This window comes from Myzus persicae, unplaced genomic scaffold (assembly GCF_001856785.1).
Source record: "Myzus persicae strain clone G006 unplaced genomic scaffold, MPER_G0061.0, whole genome shotgun sequence".
Lineage (NCBI taxonomy): Eukaryota > Metazoa > Arthropoda > Insecta > Hemiptera > Aphididae > Myzus > Myzus persicae.
Window position 1 is genome coordinate 61,869 of NW_019104152.1, and position 22,797 is coordinate 84,665.

General features: G+C 28.1%; 1 protein-coding gene across 1 annotated transcript in view; it reads right to left on the reverse strand.

Moving 5' to 3' along the window:
• The window catches only part of LOC111039313, an 89,678-nt gene that overhangs the window by 47,454 nt on the left and 19,427 nt on the right, over positions 1-22,797 (reverse strand). Inside the window, exons 2-4 of the mRNA XM_022322777.1 lie at positions 17,490-17,734; positions 15,540-15,686; positions 7,581-7,922 (exon numbers count right to left, since the gene is read on the reverse strand). Of these exons, the coding sequence (XP_022178469.1) occupies positions 7,581-7,922; positions 15,540-15,686; positions 17,490-17,734 (734 nt within the window). The remainder of the gene's footprint in view (positions 1-7,580; positions 7,923-15,539; positions 15,687-17,489; positions 17,735-22,797) is intronic.

Here is a 22,797-nt window from a genome sequence, read left to right on the forward strand (position 1 = left end):
CGAGCCCTATTTATAAGCCTCAATAAAATGCAAAAATTAAATTTCAATCAGTTTTTTATTTACGAAGGATATATTATTTCTGAGATATAAGTATAACCGTAAAGGATAGATTTATAAGCAGAATATTATTACGATGAATGTTATCAGCATTGGCCGACGCTCTACGCGTTATGAATCACAGTTTACCAAACAACGGCTGAGTAAAACCCCAGCAAGTACTGGTGATAGTCTACCAAACAAAAATTGATAATATTGTCGAAAAAACAGACATTGAAATTATTTTATGTATACCTATCATAGTTTTTAATTTGTATAGCACATTATTCATATCTACAGGTATTTCAATAAAATGGAAAATAAAAAGTTTTATAGTGATAATCTGTTTTCTATAAATGCAATAAAATATGTATATAGGTTCAGTAAATATACAAGTGAATAGGAAGGAAAGTCAATATTATATATCTTATATCAAAATCATAACCGGGCTTAATCATAATGGCTTGATGCACCTATTTAAGCAGCCATGATTTTAGTGCACAATATTTCGTTCTGCACAGTCATATTTCTTTTGTATATATATAAAACACTTAGTTCTACAAACACTCCCATAGACCATTATAAATATTATTATCTCAAAATGTGTGTTATTACTTATTATTAATTATAAGAATTTCAATCTAAGTCTTATACTTCTTGAATATTATTATGATGTATGGTAATATGTGAGTTGAGTCAAATCTATGATATTTGAAAAAAAAAATGAAGTATTTTTCTGTTAATGTACATTATTATAGCTTGCTGATGCATATAATGTTAATAAAATATATGCTTCTAACAGATTTCTGTTGCAACTTTTAGAACTTAAAATACTGTAGTAGTTTAAAATGATATAAATCAATAGGTGTAAATGTAATATGATTATTTTGATTTAAAAACACAACTAATGCATATTGTATATTTAACACAACTAGTACATTTTTAATTCATATTTTTTTTTATTATTTGTCACTTGACATTGACCTTTATATTATATAGTCACTATATAATGTCCAGAACTCAAAATTTAAAATTAATAATTACCAACTATATACTTATACCTACTTTTATGTTTTAACAAAACAGTTTAACTCGTTTATCGCTACATGGTTCATGTTACAACTACACGCAGTATACACACTTTTCTTACCGTATATTGTGTATCGTATCGCACACTAAAACGGGGGCTATATATTTTATGTTTTATTTGTTAATATTAATTTAGTTAAATAAACATAATGCCTAATTAAACCATTTTTAATAACTTTTATGAAAAATTATTATGACGTATAAGGCGTTATTCAATTCCCAACTATTACGATTACTAAAACTAGGAACTTATTAAGTGTTTTACAAGCAATGCAAACTATACCAAGGGAAAAATTAATAATATGAAACATTTTGTAAAACTTAAATGGACAATATTATTACACATTTTCATCTTTTACGACGAGATTAAGAAATTTTCTAGAATATGTTTACATTTTGAATCTTATATGACACTTACATAAACTCAGCGTGTAAGACGTTGGAAGTGCAACATGGCTTAATTCCAAAGAATCTCTTTCTAGGTTCAAACACATCAAACCACAGTGATATTTTTAGTTTAATATATCATAGGCCATAGGTACATAAATGTATATTATTAAAATGTGTACCTAATTTTAAAACCTATCCCTATATAAGAATTTAAAAAAAAAAGCCACAAGTCAAAATTAATACATAAGAACTGATTAAAAAATTATGTGGAATATAGAACATGATACATAACTAACATAAATCTTCAAGCAGTTTACTGGTCGGTAGTTTCAGATTAAGAGAAAAAATATTGTACGAGTGTTAATTAAAATAACATTACAGCGTTTCCTTAATTATAAATTAATTTTACCACTTAATAAAAATAGGTACATAGAATACATAGATAGGACCTATTAGAGTTTACATCGGCGAAATAATAAAAATTTAAAACTATAAAATATAAAAATATAGATAAATACGATGTATACAATATTTAAAAAAGTATTTCACATTGTAACTTAAAAATGGAAATATACGATATTTATTTATATCTTTTATATAATTCATTGTTACATCCAAAAATCTATATTTATATTTGAAATAGACATTCGGGCTGGTGAAAATGTGAGGTGCATCTGCAAATATGAAAGTCTTGTACACCTACACGGGTTCAATATTTCGTTCCTTAATATCAAATGCATAATTTAGTTTATTTGTATTCATCTCATTGACTATTCAATATATCAATATAATACATAAGATAATATTTAATGTATTATGTACTATGAAAAAACTAAATACGCATGCTGTTCTATTACTTGAAATTCAAATGTATTTATTTCGGGACTTCATAATTTCCAATACCTACATAATAATTCACAAATTTTAGATTCTGAAAAGCACAGATTTATCTCCATTTATGATGGAGAGGATGATGAGGTTGATCCCTCATTGACCTTTTTTTTTTGTTTTTACGTTATTTTAGGTACCGTTTATTTATAATCATAAAATACCAGTGTTTTATTATAACTGTGGACAAAATATAACAAATCGACATTTAAACAAATAAACTTTCACTAACAACAAGAAAATAAAATTTTATTGTTATAAAAAATAAAAAAACAATGATTCTGCATGCCTGACAATCAAATGTTATCATTTTCAAATAACTAAAGGTCAATATTATATTATTTTAATATGTAATAAAAATTATCAGTCATTGAAATACACACTCTACTATAATGTTCCTTGTTTATATGATTTATTGGTGAATGTATAATATTGGCATATAATCAATAATTATTAATGTTATATATTGCCTAATCAAATTGAATGTGCTAAAATATTCAAATTTACATTACTAAAACTGTAAACACATTTGAATAATATGTAATAAATATTTGGTTCAAATGTTCAATACGAAACTTATTAAATCTATAAAATCAAGTTTATAGTATTAGAATATTCAATAAATTTAATGAGAATCAGACAATACGATCATAAATAATAAATAAAACAACGATATACATCTATATATGTATGGTAATATGAGTGTATGTAATAGAGAAAATATACATTTTAGCGTATCTGCGTAAGCAACAAAGGTCAGGTACGATGGATATTTAAGGTTAATACTCATTATTCTATAAATAATAATGTACCTATTATTAACCAAATAACAGTAAACAACTACCACATTTTCAAAAATTTATGAGCGGCTAAAAATGGTCAAATCATTTGAACAATACGTATTTTAACAGGTTTTTTTTCGTATTTTACTATACCTAAATTGTCCACCATAAACAAAATGCATGAATAGAAAATGTTTAAAAATTAAATAGTACTGGTAGGACTCGAAAAAACCTTCACACTGGTTGTTATGGAATTACCTTGTATACATTTTTCAAGTAGGTATAATAAACATTTTTCAAATTTAACAAACAAGTGAAGTAAAAGTAAATAGAGAGTAGAAGCAATAGTAAGTTTAGCTTAGTATAATTTAACTTGTTCGTTAACTTTTGAGCATAGACAAAGATAATATACAAAAACCTAAGTTTTTCGTGTATTGTTTGATATTATGATATTATGGAATAACAGGTCATTTACATGAATAACAATTGTTTAAGTTGAACTAAATTGAATCAGTGAATGAATTAAAAACAATATTTAAATTATGCAGAACTAAGTGATGGTATTCTGCAAAAATATAAACTCTGAAAGCTCAAAATATAAATAAATTAAAAATGAATGCTAATAATGACACCGTTGAGTAGGACAAACTCTTCAAAACACTTTCGATAATAGCCCACCTACGTAGCTACACTACTTTTGACAATTACTCTTTAATAGGATTAATTTCTGAAGTTCAGAATGTTCAGATATATATTTAGAATATGTACTAAAACTGTGTGTAAATACTGTTTTTAATGGTACTTAATGAAAGTTTATACTTTAGCTGGGCGCAATAACATTTACAATTTTAAAGTAATCAAATATTGAAATTAATGATTTATTACTATTTTACTGAACTTTATTTATTTTATTGATGGATAAATATTATTTTGGGTTTATAAACATCAATGAAAAAAAAACTAAATTTCGGATCGGATAAAACTAGAGTTTTAAAAATATTTTCAAAATACAACTACAACATAATTGAGACTTCGAGTCTTCAATATGTATTCATATTGAATAGTTTTAAAAGTCATAATTTGAATACACCTAATTAATAGTTATCTTCAATTAGTAATTATTATACACTGTACAGCAAAAAATACTCAGAATCTCAGATGATAACCGACTGAGAACAATATTATAATCAATAATACTGGTTAAATATAGGTTTTACTTGATTTATTCCATACAATTTTTGTTTTTTCTTTGTGACAAAAGATATTCAAATTTACTAGTACAATTCCAAAATATATTGTTTTAGAAGTATAACAGAGAATGTCTACATATTTGTTTTTATAAAATCCAAGACTTTTTAGCTAAGTTGTAATGGACAGGCTTTTTCTTGACGTGCAGTACGGCTATGTAAATTAGCATTTTTTAATCACCAAACAATTGTTTCGTGAACTTATTTAAATTAATTTGTTCTTTAATCATATGATAACTTAATGTAGGATCCTCTTTTGCTCAACAAATTTTAAAACTTTCTTCCGTGCTAGTTGTAGAATATTTTTGGCCACATTATAAACCTAACTGTTAACTAAATTAACTAATCCACTTTTCTCATACCTAACTACATTTTACCGATATATGTGATGGTTATCAATTGCCATCTGGTATAATTTAATATTTAGTATTATAACCGATTTACCAGTGGGGTCTAGGGAGATGATAATGTATTGTTCACAAAATATGCACTTTTCAATTAAATTTAATCATAATAATATAACATGTGCAGATATATATATATGTAGATAATCTGATAATTTAATGATTGTCTACCTACCTATTAAATTAAGTTGGGGGAAGCTGATGAGTAATTCCGAAAAACACTCAAAACCACGTGATAAGGTATTCTGAACATGTAGTGAAGGTAAAAGTAAATAGGTATGTATAATTGATGTTTTTTTTTCTATGATCATGATATTATGTCAATAATTGTTATCGATATCCATTAACCTTGTTCGTAATACATTTCCACTCAAATATACATATACTAACACAAATTGCTGAAATTATCACTAATTGTTTTTGATGTTTTGAAGTTAAGAAATGCATACCCACGTCCTACGTACATTTATTTAATATGAATTCAAACTGTTTTAATTTACTTAAAAGATAGTATCTACAAATTATTTAACTACCTACGTAATTTGATGAAATATTGTTAGTACTTTTCTTTAGATTGCCTTTAATCTGAAGCCATCTGTACACTGGGGCCTGTGGGATAACACCATTTGGGCGAAATCGTATTTCATGGTACATCATAATCATATATACCTTGCATTGTTTAATAAATTATAACATTTGTTTCGAAAAGTATTTATATTATGTTATTAATATATATTGATGTAATTAAAAACTCGAAATGTTCCTTTTGCAAATATAATATTACTAATACAGAAAATAAGTCAAATGTTTATTGTGTTATTCTTATTACTTTTCATTCTAAAGTAAATTGTACACAATAATTGTACAAACATTATTATGTATAATTTGATAGAATAATTACCAACTTTTTTATTTTATTGCAACATGCCTTGCAAGTTTTGTGTCTGATATTTTGGAACTTATCATAACTATTTGGTTTCGCTACACTTAGGTACATGGCGTTTTTTATGCATATATAATTTTGTATAACACAATGCTTTAAACACAATTATGCAATTAAATTTAAATGTCATAAAATGTTTAAAGGTGTGTGTAATATACCTACTTAGAAGTCATTAATAAGGTTATTCGTTCTACTTATGTTTTTATACGTGTTGTCTATTTTTGTCTCGAAACAACTTTTCATATATTGATATTTCCATTTTTATAAAATAATATATATATGTGGATATATATTAAATATATATACATATATTTAATGCGACCATTTCGCACGCTTATAATGGTATTTCTGTCATGGGTATCTGCGAAGAATGTCTTTGATTCCTGCTGTGTATTTCCCTAGGTATACGTAATTACTCACAAAACTTGGATATCTGCATATGAGTAGATTATATCTGCATAAGGATTGTTCTGCCAATCCGTCACTCCTTTGACAGAGAAAACGGTTTTTGTAAACCCATCGGCTATAATGTCACACTAATGTTGGACTCGACCGTCGACCAACCAAACTCTTCAAATATAGAAGAACCAATCATACCGAAGAATGAGAGGCGTAACTCGTATTTACATTTATGGCTTGTGTCAGAAAAAAAAGACTCTGATTTTGTTGTACAGAACGATTAGAAAAGGGAACACCTTGAATGCATTAAATTACAACGAGAAGAAAATCGTATTGAAATACAATTTATTTGTCAATATTACTATTCAAATTGTTTTTACTATAATATATTCAATGCGATGGACCTTCCTTATACTTGTGGGCCCATGTCCTCTTTCACTTAATACCGCCCTATGGTTACGGAACTGGACGGACCACGAAAAAATGAAAAGTCAAAAATGAGTCGGAAAAAGTCCATTGACGCCAAATCTACCTCACAAGATTATTTTATTCTGGAGCTATATATGCTGAGGACTGCTAACTTTCGGTAGGTAACAACTAACTTTTTTTAATCTATGCCAGCGATTGAAAGTGAAAAAATTACCAGTTCTGTGTGATAGTGCAGATCACTATCCCCCAAAACTATTAACTGTCAAGAAAATATATAGGTAGGTAATCATGATTCCTGTTGTAATTGTTAAATGTTAATCGTGAATTTCACCCTTATAATGTATAACAGCTAAATATATAGAGGTATTACAGTCCTGGCTTATTATAATTTTTCAGTTGTATTGATAGTGTCAATGTTCAGAATCATATCTGATATTGTTATTATGTTCATTTATCGCATATTCGTCACATTAATAATACGTGAAAAGTGTACACATTTTGTCTGCAAATGTATAATGTCTATGCAGTACCTGTAGACACATATTCTGAAGATATAAACTACGGTTACGGTTTAAATATCTTACGACACAAGGTGAATGATTTTTCTTTATTGAAACATTACAATACACAACAAATAAAGACCGCGAGAAAGCATTACATAATAATATATACCTACAGTGGACTTAAAAATACGTTTTCCAAGGGTTTTATTACCTATCAGCGCAACGTATAGGACGTATAATACACCTTAGTGTGGGCTACGCAACACCCATACTGCGCCCGCATATACTTTTAGCAAACAGTTTCCAGAAAACTTTAGTGTGCGACAACACGGGTAGGTATGGGCACTTAAACGGCGGCTACACACATCCAATCGTATTGGATCAAAAGCAGTCGCTAAATGCACAAGTCATAACCGGCCCGGGAAAATGCAATGTAAATACAACAATATTATCGCTATTGATTTACTCACGGTTCAGACGGATAAACGTGTGCTCGGTGGTGGCTGGCGGTGGCAAATTTACATTTGCAGCATTTGTCGAAGGACGGGACGTGGAATGCAGAATGCTGTTGCTTGCCTGACACGTCAAACGGGCCGTGCCCAATGTTTGTTGCCGCTGGCTCATTATCGGATGCCACCTGGTTAGGTTAGTCAACACTAAACGGTTAACGGTCACACCGGTGGCGGCCGCGGCGAAACTGTTGTTCGGCTTTTTCCGGTAACCGCGGCCGTGGTTATCGTCAACTACCAGTTGATATGGAGAGTGCAATACTGCATTTTCGTGGTACCACGTCAGTCGAGGTCGCGGCCAACCTGCAACATAAATTCGTGAGATTTATTAACACGTTATTGTTTTCCATGCGCTAAATTATTTCGAAAGATTATTTTTAATTAACTAAAACTACACTTGGTTGTAATAATTATCTTCAGTTGTAAAAAAAAAAAAAAAAATAAGAAACTAAAAATATGTAATTCTCTTGCATTGTACTCTGAAATAGCAACAGACATAATATTATGATAGTTTTTAAACCATAAATATCATGAAATGGGTACACAACATACACTGTATAAATTATCAAATGTTATAAGACTTCATTCTACCTACGTTTATGAATCTGAATTATACCTTTATATAGGTACCCATGATTATTGAAAATGTTAAAAACGAATATTTTCTAGCTTACATATTGTATTTATATGCTCGAGAACAAAAGTTCTATTAGAATTGAAAACTTTGGCAGGTATAATATTGTGTTATAAAAGAATAGAAAAAACTTTCAAAAAAGTAAATAATTGTATTCAGTTTATATTATATTAAATCTATACATTAAAAGTTTACATAGTGGTAGACACTTTGCCTAATATACCTTTTTTTAAAAATACAAACAAGTTTATACATACATAGGTAGGTACCTAAGGAATAACAAGAATATCTTATTGTAATCAATTTGAATGATGCTCATTGGTGCAACTAGGTGGGACTTGAAGGGTATATTATTACGGCCTTTCCAAAAAAAAAAAAATCCCTCGGTCTTGAATGAAGCTTTTTTAATGGCATACAATTGTATTGATTATTTCATTCAAATAGACTACGCACATATTTTTTATTTTAGAAACCACTACAATACAGGGAATTGTTTAGGAAATAATAATTGTTTTTAAGTGTTTAAAAATTAAGTAATTTTATCAATTTAGGGAGCAAACTTATGATACAAATATATATTATTTTCTTATTCTTTAAATTTAATGACATGTTGTTTAGTTATTAATCTAGACATTTTAGTTTATGTGCATTTATTTTTAAATATCTAAAAATAATAAATATTTTTCCTAAACATAGGTACAAAAATATATAATAAATTATAATAAATGTTTTTGATCGTAATAGAATATGGCATGACACAATATTTTTATCTTAAACGTTGAGATCGAGCTTATGAAGTGGTGTCACAAATGGTTATCGTATTATATTATGTAGGTGCCTACAAAGTGATGTTGTAGGTTGATATAAAGCGACAAAACAAACCAGATAATTCGGAAAACTTAAAAAAAGTTCACACGATCTAACATTAAAAATTAGTATGCAATTTATTGTACAACAATTAACAAGTAATTTGAAAATGTATCATAATTCAAAATTAACAATTTCGGTTTAACTTTAAAGCAAAGTAGGTAGTAACTTTATAAATAAACTACAACGTCTAATAACTGAAACAAAATTAATTACATATGACACGAAACAAGGGGTAAACAATTTTAATCAAAGGTTTATTTTTTTTAGTAAATCATTTAAATATAATAGGTGTATAAAATAAGATAATAAATAATATTAGTATATTTTAGACTAAAATATTAAATTAGCACAGATATAAAGTAGTTTTTAAGATAAATAATAAAATAATGACTATGTAGGTAAATATACCTAGTTCGTACATTTCATTTCTGTGACTTTGAAATAAAGTCTCGAAAAGTTTTACCATATTACACACAAATAGTTTATTACATATTATGTAAAATGTTAACTCAATTTGAACTAAACGTAGTTACAATATTATTAACGTTATGATACTTTAATCTTTCCCCGTCATTTTACGCAACATATTTATTATTTCACTGCTAACATAATGCGCGGTTATACTCGTACATTATAAGTTATACGTTATAACACATATCAGTTGCAGCTGTAAAAGCCACTGCTGACGTGTGAAAATTATTTTTATCAAAAACACAGAAAATGAAATAATAATAGGTAAAAGCATACAAACACTCAAAATAAAATTAATTATTATGTATGCACGATGTGCATATGAATATTGTAAATCTAAATAATTTATTGATATTACAACACGTGATTATTTGAATTTACGACTAAGTTTAATGATTTTAAATATTTTAACTTTTAAAATACCAAAATACTGTCATTTATGACTTTATGTTCCAAAAAATAATTTTATTAATTGTATACAATTTCTTTTTGTAGTAATGTTCAACCCCATTCAATATTGTTTGAACACTGCCTTGTCGAATATAATATGAGATGAATACCGGCACATGTGTAAACTACGCATTTCATCAGGATGAAATCCCAAACTTAGAGTCATCTACAGCGTTATCTTTGGTCAATAGATGTACCTATAACTTTATAGAACCACAGACCTTTTACAACCATGAAAAGGCGTTGTGAAAACTTCGCAAGTAGTATTTTCAATACCTGATGACCATCTGCTATTCCGATAGGATGAAACTTGTTGAATATTAATTAAGAATTAATTATTAATATAATTATCGACTATAGGCTATAGCCATTAGCCAGTAGTTCTCACAGGTGAGGTGAGGCCCCGGGGAACGTTGGCTCATCACGTACCCACATTACATGGATAATATTAATGTATATGTAGTGTTATTGCTCCGAGACCAGAGTGCAACAAAAAAAAAAATGGTAGGGAAGACAGTCGGATAGTAGAAGGTTAATACCGCGCGTACACATATAATCTAGATAGAATGTATTATTATTATCACAGGCATCGTAAGAAAAACTGAGAAAACATTTTTTTTTGTTTTAATACCCTCGGCAATATGGGCCACTGGGCTTACAGTGCAAAAATTATAAATTACAGAAATTACATGAATTGTATATATAACTGTTACATTACATTTTGGAAATAAGATTGGCGGCTGTGATGAATTGCATGATGTTGGTAATGGATTGAGGGCGATTGCATAGAGTTTCTGATAGTGATTCGGGTAGGTTGTGGCTTGTTCGGGTACTGTCATAGGTTCGGCATTCGGTTAGTATGTTTTTAAAGGTGACTTGAACACCGCATGTTGTGCACATTAGTGGTTCTTCTTTGGACATTAGGAAATTGTGGGGAATTTTTGTGTGTCCAATTCTTAGTCTGGTTATTATAACTTCGAATTTTCTGTGAATTTCTTAGGGAAATGTCCAACCGTCGGTGTTAAGTTTTGTATGGTTTAGTTTCGTATAATAAGATGTCCACCTTTGATGCCATCTTAGTTGACATTTCTTTGTTTGAGAAAAAAAATATTGTGTTGGTTTTCACAAAAATATCAATTCTTTCGACGGATTAAGCTATCGATATCAACTGCGATTATCCAACGACATCAAAATCAAACTAAGTATACGATTATAATATAGAAACGTACTATAATTATGTCATAATGAAGCATAAATTATTGGATGATTGAAAACCATCTGATTAAAACACTCAATATCATCAATATTATATTATTATTTTATGCATACTATTAGTTAACTGCTTTTAGGATTAAGGAGCACAACAACCACTTATCAATGAATACATTATAATATATGTAGGTACTTACATAATATTTTAAACACGTACCAGAAACCGTTGAAATTAGTAGAATTTCTAGCCGTTTTTTTTTTAGTTGTTATATAATATTTATAATTAACAGCAAGGCTGATTATTGAAGGCACTATAAAACCTTGGCAAATAAAATAAAAATCCCTAAAAAATGCAGTAAAAATATGACAAGGAAGTTACATATTAAAATAAGCTAAACTATTACCTTTAGACACCGTTTACATATTGAGAATGTAAATTCATTGATGTAAATTAGTAAATGGTTTAAAACAAATGCAACAATGGCCTAGACAATAAAAAAAAACGTCAGGTAAAAGTTTCGAAAATTGTATGAAAACTCTCTGTTAAAGAATCAACTTTTTACAATGAGCTTAAAACAAAATGCATTTTTAAATACAAATGCATAGCCCTGGGTGTAAGTGCTTCCATCCGGTTGTTTTCTAAAGAGAGTTTTGTAGGAATTCGTTATATTATGCGATACTCATTAAAATGTGTGGAAATCAAATGAACTTTGGTGTACCGAATTAGTTCTATTTATGTATATTAAAAAAAAAAATCACGAACGCATATTTTATTTTACAAAACGTGATGATTTTCACGAAACGCGACGTCGGCACCGTGTACCTAATAACTGATTTCCAACTATTTCCGTAATCATAAATAATTAAACAAGTAAATGTACGTTTCTGGGTAAAAATTAAATATAAATCTATTTACATAATACATTTAAAACAGTGCAGCACATCAATTAAAAAACAGATTATACAAACAAAACGTCCACACGTAAACACCTGCACATTGGACGGGACCGTAAAATGTAGGTATCTCAATGGGTACCTTTAATGTGTGGGTAGTGAAATATTGTTGTTATTGACAATATGTAGAATTAATAATACCCACCTAATATTATTATATAGTTGGCAACCGCAGCCGACACGCGCTTGTAATGTGTACGTCATAATTGTGGCGGGCAAAACGCGAACGTTGACTAGCTAACTAATAATGTAAAATAGTTGTCACTTCCGCGAATCGTAAAAAAATTCATATGGTAAATAAGCGAAATTGTCGGATCGCGTTATCGTGTAATGGCGGCAACATTATACTTACTCCACGTGTCATGGACATTGGCAGACATCCAAAGTGTGCTTTTAAGTTATAATATAATATCGAGAAAGGTAACTATGAAGTCGGTCTGCAATTGAATCGATCCAAATTAGTGAAAATTTTTTTTTAAAACGAATTTGCAAATTGCTTTCTAGAATTAGCAAATTATTTGCAGAGCATCAAATTCAATTCTACGTTTGAATGGTCAACTTTCAACGAATTCCCCACTTTCTCTGATCTATGCCTAACCAACACTTAGCAAATCAACTTTGAAAAAATGGTAAATTGTAGTTTTGGGTATTTTTACAGCCACATACCAACTATTTACCTACTTAGTTAAAAATCAACTTTTCGAAATTTTTTTTTTGCTAAATATCAATGCTTAGTTATTGCGTATTTGTTCACGTGATCTGAAATCCAGTCATTACTGTGAAACTAACAAAAAATACATTTATTTACTATGTTTCTATATAGATTTTAATATACTAACTGTTTTCTACAAAAATATAAATGAAAGCTAATAATATTTTAGGGTATTAAAAACCAATTCAATTTAAATATAGTGGACTATTGTTTTTGAACCGAAATCTGTTTTAAAAATTAAAATTAATCAAACTTACAATGTCCTTAGGTCCTGCAGTTTGATCTACATTTTGCAATATTCTTTAATGAACATCAAAAACCCCGAAGCTTATTTTTTTTTCATACTAATTCGGTATTTCAATTAATGTAAAATTCGAGATTCCTAGCAAAACATTGATTTAACAAGCAATTTAATAACAAGCCGCATATTTTATACAACAATTTTCCAGCAGGAATTATTTTTTATAGCATATTATTTTAATTATAGTCGCTTACATCTTAATACATTAAAATAAATATAGTTTCTCATTGACCATCTATGCCTGTATTATTATAATATATATTTTTTAGGTGGTTGGTGATTATTAGGATTAATTATTTTAAAATACCTACCTATATTAGAACTTGCCTCAAAACATTTCATTTTTTATGTGCTATTTTAAACCGAGCCGGTCTTGCAAGTCGTCATAGTTATTGTGTGTGTAACTACATAAATATAAATATATTTACTTTTGTTCCAAAAGATTTAATAAAAATATACTTTTAAATATGTCATCATGAATAATGAATAGGTACGACAAGTTAAATAACTTTTTATTAAACGAAAAATATTTAGCGTACACATTCTACGTAGGTATAATGTTTATAACATGCATATTACGAAATACAATTATTTAAATTTATAAGCATACGTTTTTAGTATTTAGTACTTAAAATACGAATGTAAGTAAGGTAGTTCATATGCTATAATATTGCATTAAATTAAGGTGGAAGCCATATTTAAAAGACAATGTGAATTGAAATTGAATTCGTACATTTTGTGGTGTTATATAGTTAGTTTCAGAATTTAAACACAATGTCATTCCACTTTTATAAATCCATGAAAAATTAACTCAATAGAATGTAATCTATATTTTAAATACCAGCTATTGCATTTTCATATGTTATTAATATTGTTTTTAATCTGGCCTGAGTATGTATGCTATACATTGGATGAGTATTTATTTTAATCTTCGAGTAAAATATGATTGTTTATTTTATTTTTATCTCAAATATTTTATTAACAATAATGAATTGAAATATTATGATAATTGTTCACTGTTTTAATTAGGTAGGTATTGTAATGATTGATTATATTGTGTGATAGTCACGACTTATGAATAATCAATGTTATAATATAATATATAAATTGGGCCTGGCCTTCGACCAGTCTTCTTACCCCTTTACCTAGTATACATATATATTTACATGTATTTATATTCAACAGCCTCAAAATTAACCCCTGCGACCGCGACGTCGGCACCACAGTCAACACTCGACAGAACCTCATTCATAATATAAATCTTAATTTATTCATCTGATTCTTAATTTCGTTTTGAATTTGTAATTACTTTAAACGGGGATACAACAAATACTGGAATGAATACACCTCTGAGCAGTGTCAATATAAATTCCAATCTACCGAGTACAAAAGTACAAATCCGTGATAAATTATCTAGTAACCACGTTGCAGCACGAATCCGAACACGTAGGTACATAAAATACGGTTAACCTTTGATTGGTATATTATTTAGCGGAAGGCCGGGAAAATGCTCGTGACGACGTCTCTGCGACGGTATGAACGGCACTAAAATGACCGGTCTCGCGGCTAGCCAAAGGGCTCGTGTGGCCGAGGGTAGTATACCTACCTACGTCAGAAAGTTTTATTCGTGTGACGTTAGTTGTATAATAGACGTTCGCTCAAAGCGGCGATCTGACGAGGCACCTGTGGATGAAGGGGCCACCGATTATCGCGGATTTGTCGAAAAATGTCACCGACGCTGTCAGTGCGGCGAGTGATGGTGACAAGAACCGTAATGCCTATATAGGTACTTTTGTTTGTACCTGACATTATAACTATATTGTGTTCGTCTGAAAGTCGAGGGTAATTATTATTGCATTAAAAATACTGTCAAGTTTATAGTGTTTGGAGGCACATGCTTCTGGCGTGTTTATAACTTCCACATGATGCTCTCACTGTTATATAATATTATAATATATTATGTATGTTTAATCTTAATGTTGGTTCAAAATTATAAACTAAAAATTAAAAAATAATACAAATACAATTGTCCAGAACATACTTAAATATGATTCCAAAACGTTTTCACGCTTTTTCTCATTTAAATATTTAATTACTTATACATAATATCAACTGTCAAGTAGTCAATTTCGAAAACCTCATATGTATTATATTATACGGTATAGTCATAAATTAATTTATAGTTTCTTTGTAATTTCACATAGTGATAGATAATCCACGAAATTGTTCTGTACATCGAAAAAATAAGTAAATAATTGACAGTTTTTAAACACTAAGTTTTATGTAAATAGTTTTTGACAATATAAGACCATTTACCTCCAACCACACGGCACACCAATGTAACGGTTGGACTGCCCTCGTCGACAACAATCACATTTCCGGAATTGTGTTGGTAATTTTCTGGACGATCTCCTCCAATAGAATTTCCATACTCGAAATAAATGGTTGGTCGATCGGGAGCGACTGTAACACAAAGTCATAATACATAATTAAATATGTAAAATATGTTAATAATAACTATTTGTTTTTACTAAAACTAATATAAAAATTATATTTTATAAACTATTTCGATGAGTACACATCATTTGGCAAAATTTTAAAAACTCTATGGGTTGTATGGGTTTTAAAAGAAAATACTCATATTAAATTACTTAAATAAAGTTCTAACTGTATCTACTTGGAATTTAAAATAAAAAATTTAAATAATTTAATTAAACTTGCATTTTTAGTAGAAATGATACTCAATAGACATTTTTGTAGGAAAAAGAGAGGTCCATCTGCGTACCCCTTAAACGAGATTCGTATAAATGTATATGAGATGTTGTTTTTAAATTTGTTTTATAAATAGGTCTTGTAATATTATTTACTATGATGAGTGATTAATTTCCGATATAATCTTTCTTAAGCTTAAAAACCATTAGTAATAGTAGATATGAAGTAACACAATCATTCAACGGAAACTTATTGGGCTAAAGTAATAACAAATGAGCCTCTCCTATTCACATGTAATCAACCAAAGTCTGTCAATATCTGTTTGATTTTGATTAATTATAACTTATTAGTGAACCAGCCAGGTACCTAGTGTAATAATGTACATTCTGTTAAGTACAAACTTAATATTATTATCTATAGGTATTGTATAAAGCACTAACTTTCATGTTTTGTTTAAAACTATGATTTATGAATGATTTGTATTTAAAAATGCAGTAATTAGCGCGTTTAATGACTTGTAAGCTTGTAAAGTATCTGGCCGGGACTTCGACTTCCCCTCCTAAGCCCAAGTATGCCAATGACAGATGTTCCCTTAAAACTTTAGCAACAAACGATACAACATGAAGAGCGTTGAGCCTTAAAAATAATTATTTTCATCAGACATAAACTTACATAAAACAGATTATTACTTTCTCATATCCTTACCAATTTTTAAATTAGAGAATACTACAGAAAAAAATAAATAAAAAAATATTGACGTTTATAATTTTACTTCATATTTTAGATTCTAAGTTTAGATAAGAGACTATGTAGGTATCGGTTATAGAATGATGATTTGTTTTTGTTTGCAAACAGTTTATTGGGTAGAAGTCTTCTAAAAGTTTCATTCTATAATGACTCTATCGATTGAAAATTGGCCACAGATTGTACTTAAAAAGGTATTTTGGGACTTCTTTAGTAGTTTTAAAGAGAAAATTGTTAAACAACTACCAAGTAACAGGAAAAAAAATATAATATAACTTATAACAATGCCTTATTTATAGGTACCCGTTTTGGTTATTTTCTAATAATTCAACTGACAATAAAACCTTTAAAAAACCATTTATTAATTTTAGAAACAAATAGATCAATTTTATTTTATTTCATAAAGTTAGAAATTATTCTTATAAAATCCCGTAACCTTTTTTTAGTACATGTAACTATTAATCTTAGATTTAAATTAAAATGTAATCCAAACTTTAAGCGATATATAATATTCTGTGTAGGTCGGTGTAACTGGCCAGTCATATTTTCTCATGTGTAGATATACATTTCTTATTATATTGTTCCCCGTAAACGAGTAAGCGAAAGAGCTTAAGCGAGTTTTAGAAATTACATCCAAATTGTACTTTTATTTTTCTCCGTATGTGTGCAAAAGCTTACATTATTATTGGAGAATTTTTTATTTTATTTCAGGACATTTGAAGACAGTCACAGCTGAATTATAATATTAATTAAAGTAAATAAAAAAACGAAATTATAATATGTTCCGTCGATTTAGTCCTTTAAAATTACCTATGACTGTCAGGTTAACTAGTCTGTTCTTGGTGGGAGCTTTTAGGAAGTCAATTCTGCATCTATATATTCCAGTATCGGTGGCCATAGCTCTGTCTACTGTCAGATGATCTAATATATCTTGGTCGCGCTGTAGTTGCTCACTGTTGACAGTGTGAAAGTATGCACGATCACCAAAACCCATTGGTGAAGACCACCACCTCGGCGGATTCGGAATTTTTGTAGATGTTTGTCTTGTATCAAACCTGTATGGAACAATAAAAATAATAAACATTTTAAAAACATTTTAACCAAATAATTATAACATTAATATACAAGCTTAATAACACTGTGTACTGTAAAAAGAATACGTATAATAAACCAATTCAATTGTTTTTTTCCTATCGCAAATAAATCAATAAATATTTCAATCAGTTATTATAATATTACTACAATAATATGATTAATAAATAATGAGTAGAACGATAGTTAATAAGTAAGACATAAATCCTTAAATATAAAAATCAGATTTTCGTTATAATACATACCTAGAAAATAACTATTTAACGGATACTTCAACAAGTTATAGGTTGTAGACGTTATGTCGTTATCTAAACTGTAATAATAGTTATAACTTATAATGCAACTTTAAATTACGAAATACTAACGATATAATGCTTCAATTGATAGGTTAAAAAATATGTTAAAAAACAATTTAGTCAATGGATCGTGTATTTTTACACAATTTATAATTTCATTTGCATAATAAAACGTTTGGTTTAGGTATTTACGCCTATTAAGAGGACGCCACACCTGCCCGAATTAGTTGTCTTACAAACGTATATTTTAACATAATACTTTTTCGTTTAGCAGAACCAAGCCACGCCAGCATTAATATTAAAGTGAATTGACCTATTATCAAAATTAAAGGTAAAACAATAATCTGTGTTTATACGATATTTAAATTTTTGATTGAGTTATGAGTAACTATGTAAGACATTACAATATAAAAATGCTTATAACTAGCTAAAAAATTGAATTATCGTAAAGAAGAAACCAATGAACAAACACTTGTACATTGCTGTTCTATAGCTCTTACCTTTAAGTTTTATAATTGGTTATTTTACTTTTGTGCATAATCTAACAAAACAAAATTGGTGGTTGAGCAATTATTCGAAATCCTGGGACCCGGTGAAAAAGCGAACACCAAAGTTTTAAATTTTTTGAAAATTTCAGAATTATATAACTTAATTTAATTTAGCAAAACATCAAAAAAATACCGTTTAAAAGAAAAAAATGCAATTAAATAACTGTAGGCTAATAGCTGCTGCCGTTGAAGCGTTTTGATCAATAAAAAAAAAAAATTGTTGTCTATGTATATTGTACACCTACGTTCGTAAGGTTGAGACAACGCATCCTCCTAAGAGCATATTTAATTATTTGTCTTTTATTATTTAATTTTTTATATTTTTATCAGAGAAATGAGAAAAAAAACTATTTTGCATAATACCTTCCATTGATGTGATCTAAATATTTACTAGCCTTAAGACTTCAATAACTAACTTTCTATAGTTTTGATTAAAAACACAATAAAAGGTATTTTTAGGCGTCTATGAAAATAAAAATGTCTAGGGGGCTTAATTATGAGACAAAATATTGATACTTATTTGGTTTTTATTTTCTAACTATTTTTATTTTAAGAATTCAACAACATAAAAGTAATGTTAATTTCCTATACTTAAAGCACCAACTATAATATTATGATTCGACGGTACTAATATTAAGATTATTTACAGTTTACATTTAAGCCCGATATTTGTGTATTATACGTACAATAATTTTGGGTTAATCATTAGGTATATTTACATATCTCAGAACATAATACAAATATATAATATGGGTTTCTTCATATAAAAATGTAGATCTTTGTTTCTTAAAGGTATACTTAAATATTCAGCAGATAAGTATTAAGTACTATTTATAGTACAGTCTACAGAAGTATATGTACAAACATTATGATTACCATTGTCTAAATATAAAAAACAGTCCAGACTTGTATGTTTGTAAAAGTTTATATCATATTTTATTTATCTTGATATCCAGGTAACTTATAAATTAAAATTAAATTAAGCTAGATATTTACATTAAACAAATAATCTAAATGTGTACACTTTATATCTACATTTCAAATTGTATTAAAATTGCCATAAAATAAAATAATTTTAAGATTCTCCATTCGTTTTAAATCCTAATAACGGTTTACTATTTACAATAAACTACTATTTATCCAGTGATGTAGTATATATTTTAAAAACAGATTGAAACTTCTCTTGAATAGGTATAAGTAGGTACCTACTACGTATTTACGATTGACTTTTCTGAATCATTAAAAATGATTTGTCTGAATTGAAAAATGTTTTGAGTAATTTGTCAGCCTCACCATCAGTGAAATATAATTATAAACAGATAATCTAAGCAAATATTATTTAAACGATATTTTTAGATATTATTATATTGTTTTCTTAGATATATTAGCTCTCACTATATATATAACACGCATATCTATCCAAACAATAGCTCAACACAGTCGAAGTATATATGTTGACTATATGTTGACGATGTAATTTAAACATTTTGAAGGTTTTGGGTTTGGTTGTAGGTACTTGATTGTTCCCAAGAATACTATTTTCAATAAAGTGTAGATTTGCTTGTGGTTTCATAATATTGGTAGTTTATATGTAAAGTACCACCAGTGCCGGATTGTACAAATTCAAATAAAAAATAAAATAATAATTGGATATGTTTGAAAAGTTCCTTTCATATTTTGACGGAAAAAAAACAGCGAATGAAAATTATTTAGTACTTGCTTATCTTGATCTTTGAGAAAAAAAGACGGTGGACAACATATTATATTAGAGCACAATTAACATACCTATAATTAGCATTTAATTGTTCAAATGAAATAAGATTTTTTGTTTTAACTAAACAAATTTCGTTTAAAACAATGAGAGACGAAAGAAAAAAGTATAACAATTATAGTCATGGTTTTATTTTTACTTAATGTTAGTTATGGTGTTGGACATATGGTTATATAACCGCATTTTAGATGAAAAATAAGCTACTCAACACTATTGTATTTTATTCATTAACTATCGCCACCATTACTCACCCTTTTTATATTTATATATAAATAAAAAACTCAGGGTTTTTATTTTATTTTTCACAATACACTACTTTTGAAATGATAATAGTAATGAAAAATTCGAATTTTACAAGCGGTCAAAAATCTTGCAACCAGGGGACAGGAAAATGTAGCAAGGCGGTCGGTCAAAAGAATAACAATAAAAAAAAAAACCCTGTACACATACGATTATTTTGTCCCTATCACGTTATTGTTTTGTATGTTTTTAACTCGATTATGTTCAGAGAATAAAAATATTGCATTCCTGGCTTAAATTCAATAAATGAACTTAACCGTTCCAACGTTCTACCACATTATCAATGACAAAAAATATACAATACCAATTCATCAAACACGAGTAAATATGAAAACCGAGTTATTCAAACAAATATAGCAATAATTGTAATATGTATTGTGTCATAACTCATAAATAACAAATGATTATAATATTTATAACGAATTGGTCAGGTGGTAGTTATTATTGCTGTTGGTTATAATTAAATTCGTATTACGGTAGGTATCTTAAAATCTAAACATAATAATATTACCACCAAAGATAAAATCACGAAGCGTATTATTAACAAAGTTGATTCAAAAATATTCCGGTAAAAATCAGCGGTAGAAATTTCATGATTATATTAAATAAAACCCATGGAAATATTTTAATTTATAACTCATAGATATCTCATAGTTTCGTGACTAAGTGTTATTAGCTTTAGATTTAAACTTTTCATTTCTCGCATTTATCATTAGTACATAAATAAACTGATATGAATGTATTAAAAGCGTGTCAACAGATAGCAATCATTGATCGCAACTAAATAAACGAAATGATAGTGAAAAACGATCTGATGCAAGTTGCTTATAGTACTCACGAGTCTAAACTATTTAATAGTTATTTAGAAATTAACCGTTTAGCAAAAAAATGTTAGCTCAAAAATATAAAAAAAAAGATGCAATTAGGCGATAAAAACATTTCATGCGTACATAAAGAAAAAGATAAAATATAAAATGAGTATCGAAACATTAAATTACGTACAATTAAATTATGAGCTATATAATTTTTTTTTTGTGTGTCAATCAATAATATTATTTGCATACTATTACAGAGAAAAACCGAAAACAGATTATCAACAGTCACTGTAAAATAATGATTTGCATAATTCATTTTTTTAATGTGGCGAATGTCCATTATTTAATACTATTTTCAAAACTTGACGGTGATTAAAGTCAAACCAAAGTAAATTAACAAATCTGTATAATAATGATTAAAATTATAATAACGAAATAATATATATTTGTTCACGTTCGCCAATGATAATTGAGAATTTAAACATTTGTTTCAGAATGATGACTTACATAATTTTCTAACTTTCGCATAAAACAAACTTTTTTAATAACTATCTACAAAAATATTTAATTGTACAATGAAATCTACCTTAGTTTAATGAATATTTTGTAATAAAACACCGTACCTACCTACTAAAATCCAGAAAACTATTTACTTCATTTTTAAAAACAAAATTTAAGTACAAATGAACAATACGTAACTAAATAATAGCTTTGTAGTTGAAGCGAATAAAGAATATGAAAAAAAAACAATTTAGGTTAGGCACTTTATTTTATTTTTGCCAAGTTTAAGAAAAATAATTAAATTAAAAATAAAGCGAATTCCAATTTTCCACCATGGTACATCCAAGCATTCAAAATAAAATTCAAACGATTAGATCAAAAAGTTCTAAAGTCTTTTGAAAGTATTAAGCATTAATAAATACAAAATATGTAAGTGGAACAATTAAAATATGCAATAGAATTATCCGAATTTAATATGAATTAAAAACAATGTAAATACGTGTAAGTGTAGAATTAGAATACGATCGTTTTATCAGTTACTAGTAGTAATAATAGTTTTAAGTATGAAGAAAACATTTTTGTTTCTGGTCATATAAATAATACCGATTGACTGTAGTTCCCCAAAAAACTTCCAAAACATAAATCCATAGACATCCCCATTGGTCGTACTCTATAATTCAAAATTAAATTGTCTGTAGTCTATCCACTCTTCCTAAGAGGAAAATCGTGATTACAAGGGATAAATTATGTACCAACTAATATATATACCTACCAACTCTATACCTTTAGATTCTG